The sequence below is a fragment of the Nannospalax galili genome, unplaced genomic scaffold (assembly GCF_000622305.1).
Source record: "Nannospalax galili isolate Female #2095 unplaced genomic scaffold, S.galili_v1.0 scaffold294, whole genome shotgun sequence".
NCBI classification, from domain to species: domain Eukaryota; kingdom Metazoa; phylum Chordata; class Mammalia; order Rodentia; family Spalacidae; genus Nannospalax; species Nannospalax galili.
Window position 1 is genome coordinate 383335 of NW_008335053.1, and position 16987 is coordinate 400321.

At 38.0% G+C, this 16987-nt stretch overlaps 1 protein-coding gene across 3 annotated transcripts in view; it reads right to left on the minus strand.

Annotated features, from left to right (window-relative positions):
• Positions 1 to 16987, minus strand: part of Acbd6 (acyl-CoA binding domain containing 6) — a 154674-nt gene that overhangs the window by 99591 nt on the left and 38096 nt on the right. For all 3 annotated transcript variants that reach the window (XM_029561913.1, XM_008829739.3, XM_029561914.1), the window contains exon 4: positions 1470 to 1552. In XM_029561913.1, coding sequence (XP_029417773.1) covers positions 1470 to 1552 — 83 coding nt within the window. The remainder of the gene's footprint in view (positions 1 to 1469; positions 1553 to 16987) is intronic.

The following is a 16987-nucleotide window of genomic DNA, read 5'->3' on the forward strand; positions in this document are numbered from 1 at the left end:
GCCAAATGTATTAAGAACTACATTATTAAAATAGATGTAGTAGAACAAGTCTGTGATCCCAGCACTCAGGAGGTAGGAGGGTCAGAAGTTAAAGGTCATTCTCAGCAACAAAGTGAGTTCAAGCCTGGCCTGTGTCACATAAGACCTTGTCTCAAAAAAAAAAAGTAAAGAAAAGAAAAGAAAAGAAAAAAACCTAACAAAACAACAAGAAAGAAACAAAGGCACTAAGAACACACTATTCAAAAGTGAAGAAGCTGAAGGGCACAAATATCCATGTTTTGTCTCTTTGTAGATGCATAAAAAATGTGTTGAGCTGAATTAAAGTTTCTACTTTATGGAAACAAATTATATTATTTAGTGTCATTGTTCCTCATACTCAAAATTCTAAGTACTAAATTAAATCTAAGAGTCATTTCTTGAGGAACTGAGTGAGAGGTTAGGGGAAACTCTTTCAATGCAGTTTAACTCTAGCCCAGACTTCTACCCCCACTTCCAGTGGAATACATTTGATTTGCACCATATTCTGTAGAACTACTCTGATTAGTCATGTCACCTGACATTCCAAAAAAAAAAAAACTATATTCATCAGCACATTCCAAAAAAAAAAAAAAACTATATTCATCAGGTCATTTTGGAAAATACTAGAGTTTGGGAGCCCTTATAGAAATTATCAAACACAATAAAGATCACTGTTATTTATAAAAAGTGACCAATTCTGTTAGAAAGTTAAGCTTAATGATCTTTGTTAAAGTGCACTGATCTGAGTAGAAAATGAAAAGTGCCTATGAGTATTTTTTGGTTGCTTAGAAAAGTTGAGAATGAATATGTATCAGAAAACCAAACTGACAGCTCTCCGCTGTATGACACAGCTACCAGGCCAATTTTATTTTATTTTTTAAGATTTATTCTTATTTTTAACTATGTATTTGTGCATGTGTCTATGTACACACACACACACACACACACACACACACGTGCAGGTGGCAGTGGAGGCCAGAGGCACCAAATCAGGCCCTGTAGTAAGTGATAAGAAGTTCTAGTTCCATATATTCAGACGCTTTGGCACCAGTTCAGATACACTGACTTTAAAGATTATGCATCTACAAAATCCTTCTCTGCCACTTATCCTTCTAGAGATAACATCAAATCAGTTTCAAGTTATGAAAAAGTACTTCATAGGGGCTGAGGATGTATCTCAACTGGGAGAAGACATGCTGATCATGCACAAGGCCCTAGGTTTAAACTTCAGTGGAAAGAAAGGAAGAATGAATGAAAACAATGAGTGAAGAAATTAATGAAACAACCAACCAATGAACAATGATGGGAAAGAGGAAGGAAGGGAGGGCAGGGGAAAGAAAAGACGCTTCACAAGTTAAAGATCTCGAGATTAAAATACATATATGCAATATTTATGTATACACACAAATATGTATGTATAAATATTTCCGTTATCAAAGAACAGAAATTACCTGATTGTTTCTTCATGGTATAAAGAACTAACAACTGGCCCACCAAAACCACTATTTGTTTCTTTTCCTTTCTTCTCTGGTGTCTGTAAAAGGAAAAAGAATATGGATTAAAGCAATATGTATTTTAAAGTTATAAAACATTACTCAGCTGCTGGGCATGGTGGTGCACACCTTTAATCCCAGCACTTGGGAGGCAGAGGGAGAGGCAGGTGGGTCTCTGTGAGTTCTAGGCCAGCCTGGTCTACATAGTGAGATCCAGGCCAGCTGGGGCTACAGGGAGACCCTGTCTCAAAAAGACAAAAAAAAAAAAAAACAAAATTATTTTGCTGTGAAACACTAAGATGTTATTCTGTCCTGTTCTGCTTCCTGGTCTGGCTGTAATGTCAGGACTTTCACCACATGTTCCCACACACAGAGCTGCTCCTATGCCCACCCTCACTATGATAGACTGTTACCCTCGGAAACCACGAGCCAAAATAGCCCTCTCCTCCCTGCTGTTGCTTCAGTCAGCTTCATCACAGCATGAGAAAAGTGACTAACAGAGACACCTTGCCAAAGCATGCACACAGATGACAAAGAAGTACATGAAATAATGCTCATTATCAAGAAATCAGAAATCCACACTTATTGGAATTACTAAAGTCCAACAAGTCTTTCAGCAGATGAGTGGATTAAATAATGTTTACCTATGTGTAGGGGTGCACACCTTTATTCCTAGCACTCAGGAAGCAGAGGCAGGTGGATCTCTGTGAGTTTGAGGCCAGTCTGGTCACAACCAGTTCCAGGACAGCCAGGGTTACATAGAGAGACTGTCTAAAAAAATAAATGTAATATTAATTTTAAAAAATTGGGGGCTGGAGACATGATCCAGCAGTTAAGAATACCTGTCATTCTTGCAGAGGACCTGAGTTCAGTTCCCAGCAATCATAGACGGAAGCTCACAACTGTCTATAACTACAGCTCCAGAGAGATCTGATACCCTCTTCTCATCTCCGTGAGCACGGCACTCATGTGTACACACCAACAAAGAGACACCCAAATACATAATAAAGTAAATCTTTAAAAAACATGTTTCATCTTTTGATTTTGTATAAGTAAGATCACATCATCTCTTAATACAGATAAGTTTTACCTCTGCCTTTCTAGTTTGGGTGTGATTTACTTTTTTTTCTCATCTTATGCTAGAATTTAGAGTACAAGGTTGAACAGCAGTGGTGAAAACAAGCAATCCTGCCTCACTGGTGATCTTGAAGGAAAGTCTTTGCTCTTGACCATGGAGATGCAGAGTCTGAGATTTTTTTATAAATGCCCACCATCATATTTTAAAAGTTCACCTTCACTTTTGGAAGCTCTAGGTTATGTTGACAGTCTTCCCTCTGATGTCAGCTTACTGACTTCAGACTTCTGAGAAGCTGTGGGTTGTTCTTTCTACCTCTGTTTGTTTCTGCCCTGTTTTCAGTCAGGCTGTTAGAAGATTTTTCTCTTTTTCACTGGTTTTCAATTTTTTAAATTTTATTTTTATTTTATGTGTATGGGTGTTTTGCCTGCATGGATGTAAGTGCACCCATATATGCAATGCCCATGGACATCAGCAGAGGGCACTGGATCCCCTGGAACTGGAGTTACAGATGGTTGTTAGCTGCCATATGGTTACTGGGAACCAAACCTAGGTCCTCTCCAAGAGCTGCTAGTGCACTTAACAACTGACCATCTCTTCAGCCCCTGGTGTCAAAATTTTTGATGCTTATGGAACAACTTTGTTAAATTTCTTCTGCTTAGGGCTCACTGATCTAAGACCTGTAGGTTTGGGGATGTGATTTTCATCAAGGAATGATTTTTTTACCTCTCTACTTGTGCTATTGGCACCTAGTGAATAGAGGCCAGAGTTGCTACTAAATGCTAAATGTTCTGCAATGCACAGAATAGCTCCCCACAATGAATTTTCTGGCCCCAAATACCAATCAATGGTTAAAGGCTGAAAAATCTCTAATTTGTAGTTTTCAGCAAATATTGAAGATTTTAGTTATTACTTTTCTCTCTTCTCTCACTTTTTTCTTTTGTTTTCTCCTGGGACTCTACTCATACATATGATACATGGCCTGACACAACATAAGATACACAGCTCACTATGGTTCTCTACTGCTCTTTCAGGCTTTTCATGCTCTGAGTGCGAACACAGTGTGGTGGCATAGCATATGCTTGTAATCCCAGCACTGGGAATATTGTGAGTTCAAGGTAGCCTGGCCTATATAGCAAGACCCTGTAACAAAACAGGAAATATTCCCTATTTTCCAGAGGAATGTATATAAGATTGCCATGATTTCTTCTTTTAACAAATGGAATAATGTGCCAGAAGGTAGTCTGACCTGAGTTTTTCTTGGTAGTAAGGTTTTGAGGTTTTGGGGGTTTTTTGGGGAAAAAGTATTGGGATGGTACTGAGGATTGAGTCCTAGGTCTTGGACATGTTGGCGAACCTCTATCACTGATGTACACCCCCAGCTCCCACAATAAGATTTTCAAAGACTTCCTCAGTAGATATGGGGCCATTCACATTTTCCATCCCTATCTGGCAGTTTAGGTAAACTATTTTTTGAGAAATTCATTTAATTACTTCTAAATTAGTAACCAAGTTATTAATAAGATTTGTTTTATTAATTTTTTGATTCTTTAAGATATATAGTGATGTCTTCTTTTCCCCTTCTTTCTTGATCACTCTTGCTAGGATCTTACTAATCTTCTCAAAGAACCGAATTTTAGTTTTACTGATTTTCTTCCTAGCACACATTTTCTATCTCATTTGTTTTTCTTATCTTTATATTTCTTTGTGTTTTTTACTTTTTGTTTTTTTTGTTGCTTCTTGAGATGAAAACCCAAAGAATTATGTTCTTTTGGGAATTTCCAATCATTCATGTAGAAATTTCTGAGCATAAATATTTAACAATAGTCTTAATTTTTATTGGAATCTCTGGATTCAAGAGAGAGGGAGTAAGAGAAAGAGAGGGAGGGAGGGGGGGAGAAGGGGAGAGAAGATGGGAGAGGGAGAGCTGAGTTTGTTACAACAGTTGTTAGGGTCAGACCTTGGAGCCCAGGTGACCCTAACACACACAGTCCTTCCACCCTCAATAGGTCAGTTAAAGACACACTTAAACAGTGAAAACCAGAAGAAAAACATTTACTCAATGTGGCTACATTACAAAGAACAAAGAGGTCCAGGGTGCCCCACAAGGCCATCTCCTGGAGTCCTGACATGAGGTTTACGTCTCGCTAGAGGGTGAAAGGCTATACAATTAAGAAGGCATGGTCCTGCCCATCACTGTCTTGGTTCAGCTTCTCTTGCAAGGAGGTTCGACAAGCTGTCAGGACTGTGCAGGATATCTTTCTGGGAGACAAGTGCCTCCACTGGTTGGTTCCAAGCTTCAGCTTTTTCCCTGTCCCACTGTGATACTCCAGGGGAAATTCCAATCCCTTATGGACCATGGTTTCAACAGCCTAACAGCCAAAGCAGGAGGGGGCAGGCCACGGCAGGATGACACATAAGTGTCTCTTTGGAATGTCCTCATTCCTGTCAGGACAACTATATTTTTGTTTTGTCAATGGACAGTTTGTCATTGCAAAGAAAGGGCTGGAACTCAAAATTCCTTTGGCCTACACAAGACTTTCCCTCTTAGGTAAAAGCCCCATTTGGGTTTTAATAAGCCTCTTATTTAGGTCTAAGCTCAAGACTGAAACATGAGGCCACAGAGATAAATAAGCATTTCCATAGACAGTATATTTTAGATCATCAAACAGTACATTAAGTAACTGTCTCTGGCCTCATATTGCTGAATAACTTTAAGGAATAACAAACAGGACCCTTTTCTAGGTGGTTCACATCTTTGCCAAATCAAAGTCCTTGCTCAAATATGACTCTTCACAACGCAATGCACCCTTGTACTCTCTATCTAAAATTACAAACTAATACCAGCCTGGTGTGGTGACACACACCTTCAATCCCCAAACTCTGAAGGCAGAAGCTGGTGGATGAGTTGAAGCCAGCCTGGTCTACACAGTAGTCATTTCAAACCAGTCAGGACCCTGAACGGCTTCTTCAGACAAATGTGGCTCTAATGTATTAAGAACTCTTAGAATTTCATGAGCTAGAAGGAATTCTACTGCAGATAAATGATGCATTTTAAAATCGATATTGCCATATTATGTCATCAATCAACAAATTTTAGTGGTAACAACCTTGAAACCTTTAGAACCCTCAATCACATCCTATTCCAAATGTGTTTTTATGGTTTGAAGAGTCATTTGAAATCTCTTTCTTCTGCAAAGTCCATGAAATCTCCAAATACAGGAATGTAAAGTCCTTCACTTTTTCCAGTCACTAATATATAAAGAGTGGAGGAGTTCTAGAATTTTTGAATCACACAAGGGCATGAATTATGTATATTTAATAATACTAATACTAATAATAATGATAATAATAATAATAAAGTGGAGACAGTTTTAAAAATGTTATCAAGTAGCCAAAGTGGGCACTGGTTTTTCTAGGTTAGATCAAAAGTTAAGTATAAAAAGTGTTATCTTCCTTGAGACACAGATCTCTAAAGGAGAATAGTCTGTATTTCACCACACTGGAGGAATCTCTGTAATAGCAAGTGTCTTTGGTTTAGGGGTCACTGAGCTTGCCAAATTCTTTTTATTCTCTAGTGAAGAGTGTTTCTGAAGGCAAATATAACACTATGTTCAAAGGGGCAGGAAAAGCACACCCCTGAGTATTGGCACCAGCTCTAATATGACCAGTCCCTTCTTCAGAGTCCAGCTTCTACCCTTTTTTTTTTTTTTTTTTTTTTTTCAATCTAACTGATTGCTTGTTTGAGACAGGGTCTTACTCTGTGGCCCTGGCTGGCCTGGAACTCACAGTGATCCTCCTGCCTCAGCCTCCCAAGTGCTAGGATTACAAGTGTGAGCCACCATTCTTGGTTAATTCCTAACTTCTCATATAGCATTTTCTCTTGACAGAGACTGGAACTTTTAGCATTCTGGTTGTTAGCATTTCAGCACTTTAATCCTAAAGATTAAAATCTTAAGTTTTTATGATTTTGGACTTTAAAAAGAGTTTCTGATCTTTCAAATCTTTGGGATTTATTGTATTTATGACTGTATCATTCATGATAATGATCAGTATTTGACCTACCAACTCAACTCCTAGATAAATACCCACTCAAAATGAAGTATCCACTCAATATGTGCCCAACAAAAAGTTGCACACAAATGTTCCAGGAGTATTACTCAAAATAATCAAAGTGGAAATAACCCAACAGTCCAAAACAGGTGAATGGGCAAATAAAACGTGCTATGTCCACACAAGAGAATATTATTCAGCCATAAAAGAAAAAAAGCACTGGAGCTGGCTCAGTCAGCAAATTGCTTATCAAACAAGCATGAGGACTTGAGTTTAATCCCTGCAACTCCTTAAAAAGCTGGGCATGGTGGTATCCATGGGGAGACAGAGAACAGAGGATCCCTGGGGCTCACTGGTCAGCGGCCTAGCCTACTTGATGAACTGCAGGCCAGTGAGAGACTGTGTTAAAGAACAAGGTAGAAGACTCATGAGGAACACTTGAGGGTGTTGCCTAGCCTCTATACTCATGTACATACACATACACACACTCACACACACACGTACTCAAAAGAAAAAGGAATAAAGTACTGGTACATACTACAATACTGGAAGAATCTCAGAAACATGCTAATGAAAGAAGACTGTTAGGACAGAGCACACAAGGCTGAAGAGGTGGCTCAAGGGTAGGAGCACTGGCTGCTCTTCCAGAGGACCTGGGTTTGGTTCCCAAGAGCTACAAGGCCCAGGTTAACACCTGTATCAACTCCAGTTCCAGGGGATCTGACACCCTCTTCTGATCTCTGTGGGTACCAAGTGTACTTACATACAGGCAAAGCATTCATACACATAAATTCAAAAGTATTAAATTCTTTACAATATTTTTTTTTAAAAACACGGTTAGATATTTAAAAGGGTAGGCCTAGTTAGCTGAAAATATTCTGTTGCATAGAATAGAATCATGAAAAGATGAACCACATACACAATTACGATTGCCTAGGATCACTGCAGCTGTCTTAGTCTGTGTAAATACACTCTGAAGTTCAGACAACTACAAAAATCACCTAATGATACAGTCCTATGTTGTGTCCCTGTTGTTAATCGACAGATAACTGTAATTTGTTCTCTAGATTTGGAGTAAAGGAGGCATTTCTGTAATAGATAATCCCAACCTAGACCCACTCAGTTAAGATTCTGTTCTACCACCACAACCACAAAATTTAATTAATTCTAAACTATGCAGTGAATTAAGTCCATATATATTTAAGAGGAAAAGTAACATAAGCTTAGAGCTATATTTCTTGAACCATGGCCAATATAGCATGAATTCATAAAGGAAATGTATTCATAATTAATTCAGAAATATAATTATAATCAATGAACCTTCAAATCTTTTTTATTCTCATTACTGTCAGACTTATTCAGATCAGCCTTATAAAAAATTTTAAAAGGCAATGTAACTTTACAGCTTAAAAATTTCAAAGTAGACAGGTTCAAAACCTTAACAGTTTTAGAAACTCTTCATTTTTAACTCTGTGTCAAGGCATGGCCTAACTGCACCCAGAGAGAGAAACTTGGGCAGACAGTAATTGTACTTGACAGCAGCAATTACATGCAAGTGTGGATATTAGAAACCAATTAACGTGTGTGCAATAATTGCTCTGCTATTTTCTGTTACTGCTGAAAGTCAGCTGAAGAAAATCCATCGCAAACTTCACCTAGGATGCAGGAACTCCATCCTAAGCAAGCACATGAGAAGTGTAAACTAGTTATAGGCACAGCAAGCACACGGCATTTCCTCTGTTGAGAGACTGGCAAAGGATGGAACAGAACAACTAATATGTAACCATAAAAGATATTCCCACTTGACAATTAATTATGAATACCAGAAAAACTCACACAGTAAATGTGACTAAATGTTGAACTTCAGTGAGAGACCAAATTCTAGCAACACTGCACTACAGCAAAAGCTTATTCAGCATTCAAATATAACATTCAATAAATGGCCTTAGAAATCTAGAGGCATCAATGACAGAAGAAACAGCAAATTTCCCTAAAAGAGCAATAGGAAGATAGTCTGATCATGTATCCTTGGCTCCTACTCCCCAGTATGGCCACTACACCAGAGCAACTCAACAACTAAAGCAAGCCTGGAAGAGAGCACTACCTGAAAGGACACACAGAGGAAAGATCCATGGGCCCAAAGATGGGGACAGAAAGTTTACCCTGACAGAAAAACCTGAACTTTCAAGGGCCCAACCACCTAGCAAGTAGAGAGGGGCCACATCTGAATAGTCCATACACCGTTCCTAATCTCAGTAAATCCTATGTATTATGGCAGCCCTAAACCATCTAGTAGACTGACTGTCCTGTGTCTCCATGTTGGAGAAGCTACCTTTTATCAGTGGTTACCATCCTAAGAAGAGAAAGCTCTCCCTTCATTCTCATCTCAGTAAAGAGATCGATCAGAGGTTGCCAGCTCACTGGCACCTACACCAGCAGAAAACTCTCTCTCTCCATCTGTCAATTATAGTTCAAAATACTTCAATAGCTTAAACTACTGCTATGGAAACCTACGATAAATAGGCAAAGAAAAATTACAATCATTTAAGGACAGCGAGGAACTAGGATGACTCAGAATGACTTTGTGTGAGAAAGGTAAACTTAATTGAAGAAAGAGAAAACTTTCATATAATAAAATGTAAAGATATATGGCTGTATACAACACTGAATTCATTATTTCATGTCTAATGTACCACCAGAATTAACTTTCATCAGTGTTGATATTTTAATATATCTCTCCTCCAGCACAGCTCAGAACAGCCCTTCAATCAATCTGCATAATTCAGCAACTGTAATGTTTTAAAAGACAAGACAGAGTCAGGCATAGTGGTACATGCCTAATTCCAGCACTTAGAAAGCTGAGACAGGAGGATCTCAAGTTCAATGCTAGCCTAGACAATACATAGCCAAGATCCTGTCTCAAAAGAAAAAAAAAAAAGACAAAAAGACAATAAAAAATTTTCATTCTTGTAAGAATCAAATTTAGATTGCACATATGCCATATATAAGGTATAATTTATGTCAACAAACATACCTAACTTATTTCTGCTCAATTCAACACAGCAAATACTTCTAAGTACTTACTCTCTTTTTTGATTTACTTATTTTTATTTTTATGTGTTTGAATATTTTGCTTGCATAATTGGGTGTGCAATACCTTCAGAGGCCAGAAAAGGGCATTGGACCCACTGGAACTGGAGTTACAGATGGTATCTAAGAAGTTTGGCAATTTTAATTTGTCATTTTCCTTTAAACTTCATTATAAAGAAGACCATATATTCTAGTATAAAACTGGTCATCTGTCCTATAATCATACTAACTCTTAAAAACCACAAGTGCTGGGGCTGGTGAGATAGCTCCAGTTGGTAAAGTGCTTGCTATACAAGAATGAAGATCAGAGTTCAAATTCCCAGCACTCTTGTAAAAAGCCAGGTAAAGAGACAGAGACAAGAAGACCCTTGGGGCTGCCTGCCCAGCCAGTGGAGCCTACTCAATGACCCCCAAGTCCCAGTGAAAGACCCTGTTTCAAAATACAAGGTGGACAGCTCCTAAAGAACAACAGCTGAGGTTATAGTTAGCTTCTACACTTGCACGTAAACACAGACACACTTGCATGTAAACACAGACACACAAGTACAGATTCTCTCTCTCTCTCTCTCTCTCTCTCTCTCTCTCTCAAAAAACACACACACACACACACACACACACAAACAGCTTTGACGTTCTATTAGCATGTTTTATTAGAAATTTTATTAGAACTTAAGAGTTCTGATAAAATGGCACTCCTCATGATCTCAATAGCATAAAGCACTAAAATAATAGAACACTAGATATTCATAGCATCAAGATGCTGAAAGTGGCAGTTTATCAGGTCATCTTGTAGCCTGGTGGAAACTTAAAGCACTCCCGTTATTCAAGAGAACCCTCTAAAGCTGCAGTATTTTGACTTCAGTCCACCTTAACATTCTAATTTATATTTTTTATGTGTATGAATATATTGCTTGCATGTATGCTAAGTACATTCCATGCCATGAAATGCCTGTGGAGGTCAGAAGAGGGTATCGGATCCCCTGGAACTGGAGGTACAGACAGTTGTGAACCATCACATGAGTGCTGGGAACGAAACCCAGGTCCTTTGCAAGAGCAGCCAGTGCTCTTAACTGCTGAGCCATCTCTCCAATCCCCAACATTCTAATTTTTAAGTCATAGTCAATAATTTAACTTTTTTTTTGCACTTTCTCCATAACTACAACTTACTGTTCTATTTACTAACCTTTACTTTCAATTATAATTGTATAATTTGTCAACAGTTCTTGCATGTGAACAGCAGTTCATAAAGGCAGAGGCTGAAATATTCAATCCTTGTTTGATTAAGGCGGTATGCTCAAATTACCTGGGACTCACAGCTCACAGACAGCTAAATGAATATCCTGATGGTAGTAGGCAAAAAAGACAGGGATTTTGTCACTATTCTATTTCCAATATAAAAGTCTGTTTACTAGGAACTAGGGCTCTTGCTATTAGCTATTGGTAAAATTTAATCAGTGTTCTCATGTGTTTATTTTGGTTTAAATACAGTAGGAGAAGTCTGGCACTTTAACTGTCAAAGTATGTATAATGCCACATTTCTCAATTTTCATAATAAAGCAAAATCAAAGTCAATCTGTTATTTGTCCCATAAATTCTTATAAATTCCATTACATTAAATGAGGGACACCGATAAAGAGAATGTATTATGTAATCTAATTGTATTTATACAACACTATCAAATTTCACAAAAGCAAAAATCAAACATACATGACCTCAAGAAAACATTTAAGGTTGGTAAAATGCTGTGTTTAGCTAAGGTGATATTTGGAGATAAAGGTGAGATTCAAAATATAAAATTAAATTATTAGCATGTTATTCTAATTATATTCTATTGTAAAGTAATAAAACAGGAACATAAAGTTGGGGTGTAAATACAGAATATTTGAGAGGGATATTTTGGGACTCTTTGCGATAATATTCTTTTGTTTTGGTTTTTTGAGACAGGGTCTCCCTGTTGTCCCAGCTTGCCTGGAACTTTGAATATATACCAGGCTTGGCCTTCATCTCACAGAAGTCTGCCTGCCTCTGCTTCCTGAGTGCTGGGATTAATGGTATAAACTACCACACCTGGCCAGTAATCGTATTTTTATGAAAATATTTGGTTGGTATTTACTGTTTGGAGGTAGTGTGACAGTTTGTTCATAATGTTTTTCAACAAGAGCTTAATACTTTCTCAACACTTACTGGTTTCCTTGACTTGTTGAAAGAAATTAAATGTATTTAAAACTTTAAATACTTTATTTTATTATAAAAACAATTATAACAAGTCTGTATTAAAATTTACCTCTAATTAATAGTTTACCTGGACCAGCAAGATGGCCTGGCAGGTAAGGGCACTTGCCACCAAAACTGACAACCCGAGTTTACTCCCCAGAACCCACATGTGGAAGGAAACAGCTCCAGCAAGTTGTGCTCTGATCACATGCAGGTCCAAGCATATACACATTACACATGTGTACTCTCACAAAATAACAAGAAAAAAAGAAAGCAATAAAATTAATAGCTTGTCTCTGAACAAAATGCTCATTAAAAATACTTCCTAATTGGTCCAGTAAGCTTGCTGCTTCTAAATGATTCATTTTGTTTCCTAGTAGTTATAATCAAAATTATTTAGATTTTACTATTGAAAGGCAAAAGTTGAAACACTCATATCAATGATTATTCAGAACACAAGTCAGTACAGAAATAAGCCTCAAAGAGGGAGAAACTTACCATCTATTTTATAGGTATTCTTTACTCCTGACCCCATCTAATTACTTGTGGTCTTAAGCTATTCATTTATAAGTTGGCTAAAGTAACCAGTAAATACTCCTTTGGGGCATATCATTTGTAATACTGATTTATTGAACTGCTGCCTCCCAGTATAAAGGCCTGACCCTGTGTTTATAATTACACTGCCTAATGTGGAAACAGAATGATGGCTCACATCCTTGCTTTATGAAATTGTATGAATATACAAAATGATACGGTTTAACTAACTAGAGAATGTGGGTTTCCCTATGTAGTTTGAAAACATTATTTTTAGCAACATCATAGCATATGTCCAAAAGCTTGGTGGTCACTATTCTATAAAGAGCATTGGAAACAGACGCCATACTTCATTGTATTCATGTATTCCCTTATTTATTAAATAACTCAACAGATGGCAACTGCCTGCTAACTGGGAACAGAGCTAAACAGACAGATGTGTTTTCTTGTGGAGCTTAAAATCTGGAGGAGACAGAAGGCAAAGTAAATAGCCAATTACAATATAGACAGATAAATTATGTAAACAAAAGGTATATACAACACAGTTTTAATGTGAAATTTCATCCTTTTTCTTCCACATCCTATGCAGTAATATTCTCATATATCATCTCTATCCTTTGCTATGAATCAGCTCTGGCTCACAGTCTGCATAGATTTAACCATAGCAAAGTTCTGACCTGGTAGTCTGGTGTCATGTTCACAGTGGTTCTCAATATCCACTGTGAGTAGTCAATAATTATTAACCACTAATGAAAAGTCACAAATGACTAATAGAAAACATGAGCCTGTATTTCTTTCTAGACAAATAATGCATTACTTGATGAGTATACATCATCAATCAATAACTGGAACTATAAAATTTGGCCACTGACTGCTAGGAATTCATCCTGAAGAAATAATTAGATAAGTGTGCAAAAATATCGGTAGAAAGATGTTTATTGCAGCATTACTTATATGAAGTAAAAAAAAAAATCAAAGCAGTTTAATATCCAAGCTTAGAATACTGGCTAAATTAAATAGGGCTTATCCAGACAATAGAACACCATGCAAACATAAGAAATCATACGTGTGTATGTTGGCATGGCATGGAAAAGTGACTGATAATTGTTAAGACAAGACTTTTTCCCCAATCATCTTAGTAGTGTAATCCTATTTAGGAGAAAAAGAAAAGAAAATCCTAACTATGTATCATGTGAATGTAAACAGGAATGTCAACACCTTTGTAAAGACAACTCTTATGTTCATCAACCTGTTTGAGTTTCTATAGAAAGCATGATTATGAGGGGGTCACTCAGTGGTATAGCACATGCTTACATGAGCAAAGCCTCTGGTTCAATCCTTAAGACACAAAGAAGTAAAAATTAATTATAATAAAAATAAAGGCATATTACTTTAACAATCAGAAAAAAATAAAATCTTTTTCCATATGGAGAAAAACAAAAATAAAAAATAAAAATCACCTCTTTCCACCCACCAAACACAATGAAACTTGGCTCTCTAGGCCCCAGAGCACAAAAGCAGCTTTACAAATCAGATCGTGCATAGGTTGTAGTAACTAGGTCCTATAGATAGAAACAGTGTGATTAGAAATGCAGGCTCTGGGGGCTGGAGAAATGGCTCAGTGGTTAAGAACATTGGCTGCTCTTGCAGAGGACCTGGATTTGATTCCCAGGCAGCTAACAACCATCTGTAACTCCAGTTCCAGGGGATCCAACATCCTCTTCTGATCTCCAAGGGCATTCATTGCACAACACAGGTGTACTTACATACATGCAGGCAATACACTCATACACATAAAATAAAAATGATAAATAAACATTAAAAGAAAGAAATTCAGGGTCTGGAATTAAGCATAACTTTATTTTTTTTAAACCATAACTGTGAAATCTATAAGGCATCAAAATGGGCAGGCTTCCTGCTTAAACCTGACAATCTGAATTCTATTCCTAGAACCTAGGGCAGAAGGAAAGAAATAACTCCCTAAAGTTGTCCTCTGACCTCTAAACATGCAACATGGTACAGAAACATCCCCCCCCACCCATCATGTACACAGAATTTTTAAAAACATGATGAACTAAGCACTCCAGGAGAATTGCTTCTTGGCCTTTTGGCAAAGACCAAGTACAAGCAATCTAGTATGTTTTTTGTTTTCGGAATATTTGCTCTTCATTTTTAATAATTATCTCAACGTCCATATCCTTTTCCATTGTTTTAGTGGATGTTTAATGTGAAGAAATTTAAAAGACAACAAGTATATAGAGTAAAAAAAACCTCTTCCATTACTTCTTCCCCAATTCTACATCATTCTTTTCAATCTTGTGCCTGTGCCCATACATGGGCAAACACACACCTGGTTTACTTACATATATATCCACGTAGTTTCTAGAGCTTGCAGAGATATTTTTATTCAGTCACAGAAGCTCAACTGCTAGCTTCCATGTCCAAGGACAGAACCTGAGGCAAAGCTTCCAAACTAAGGAGTTCTTGGGAAGTAAAATCCCAAGACGAGACCGATGAGAAGCAAAAGAAATGACCAAAAAGAAGAAACACAAATAAAAGAGAGCTGCTAGCGGAGCTGGCTCCACTGATGAGGTGAGGTCTCACAGGATGTTTTCAGGTCAGATATGGATGATCATAACGTAGAAACACAAAAATGAAAAAAGAGAAAGCCAATAACCTTCAAATTTCTTCTTCCCTCTGCCACTTGTTGGTCAGTTTTTCCCTGAGGTTCTAGGCTTGCTCTCTAGTTCCTCTTAGTGGTCCCTGGAGGCTAAAATTCCTGTTACCATCTGAGGCTGGAAGTTGGGGGGAGTTCTAGGAAGTCCTGGTTAAGCAGCCTCTCACTCTCACAGAGGCTCCATGGGCAGGTAATTTCAGGAGGTGAAAAAAAAAAAAAGAAAAAAAAAAGAAAGAAAAGAAAACAAACCAGTATCCTAGAAGATTGCTGGCTACTTACCCTCGGCTATAGTTACAGGGCTGTCCTTACTTCTTGCTCTGCCAACAGCCTTCTAATTCCATCTGACAGATGAGAAGCAGCAGATACTGCTTTATTCTACATTTCTTAATCAGTGCAGTTAAGCATCCTTCCCTGATTACTAGTACTTTGTTATTTCTTCTGGGAATGTTTTCATTCTTTTTTTAAAAAATATTTTATTTATTATTTTTATCTTATGTGTATGAGTGTATTGCCTGTGTGTAGGTAAGTACACCCATGTCATGCAATGCCCACAGAGGACAGAAGAGGCTGTTGCATCCCCTGGAACTGGAGTTACAGACAGTTGTTAGCTGCCATGTGGGTGATGGGACTTAATCCTGGGTCTTCTGCAAGAACAGTCAGTGTTCTTAACCACTAAGCCATCTCTCCAGCCAGGAATGTTTCCACTCTTACAGATTGCAGGTGTGCTTTTCTCACCTTCCCATTACTACAAGAATTTGCCACTCTCAGTTCTATCCTGTTTCCTAAAGTTACTTCAGGTTGCCTATGAATCAGACATTTAAGGCCATCAGCTAAATATAGCACCATAAAATCTGATGGTTAGTTTGCCCATAGACATAACAGAAGCGGACACAGCACACACGAGACAACTGACTTATCCCCAGGCTCCATAATCGTATTTTGCAGGGTCAGGATAATGTTAGCATGTAAGAAACTCTGGACTTCCACCCAGTTTCCCCTCTGTCCTTGACCTTTGGATAGAATGCTAGAATGCTCCAGTGTTAAACAGAACAATGGTGCCTGCTTGAGATGACTTTTGTGAGCCAATCAATCTGTACTGCTAGATTTACATTCAAGTTCCTTTGATGACTATAGGGTTCTGACCATAAGACCTTTTTCAATACAATGACTGGCACTGGGAAATTCAGATCCCAATGTATTTATGTAACATCTTTTCTTTCTACTATGTTCCCCACCCCCTTCAAGAACTACCTTGATTTTTTTAGATTCAGTTTCTGCACAGCACCTAATGCTCAGTCCGTTTGCCTCGCTCTCCCCCTTTCAATCTTGGCCATTCTCTAAAACCTGAAAGCCCCAAACATATTGTAAAGCTGTAAAGTTATCAATATATTTGTTTTCAAAATAAAAATGGGGTTGGGGAGAGAGGGCTGGAGACATAGCTCAGTGGTTAAGAGCACTGGCTGCCCTTGCAAAGGACCCAGGTTCAGTTCCCAGCATCTACATGGCAGCTAACAACCATCAATAACTACAGTTCCAGGGGACCTGACACCCTTTTCTGGCCTCCATGGGCAATGTATACACATGGTGCACTCACATACTCACATGCAGGCAAAACACTCATATATATAAAATAAAAATAAATTTAAAAACCCTGTAAAATAAAATAAAAACTAGGGGCTGGAGAGGTGGCTCAGCAGTCAAGAGCGTATGTTACTCTTGCATAGGACCTGAGTTCAGTTCCCAGAATCCATATCAGGCAGATCACAACACCTATAACTCCAGCTCCAGGGGGAACCAATGCCTCTGGTTTCCACTGGCCCCTGAACACACACA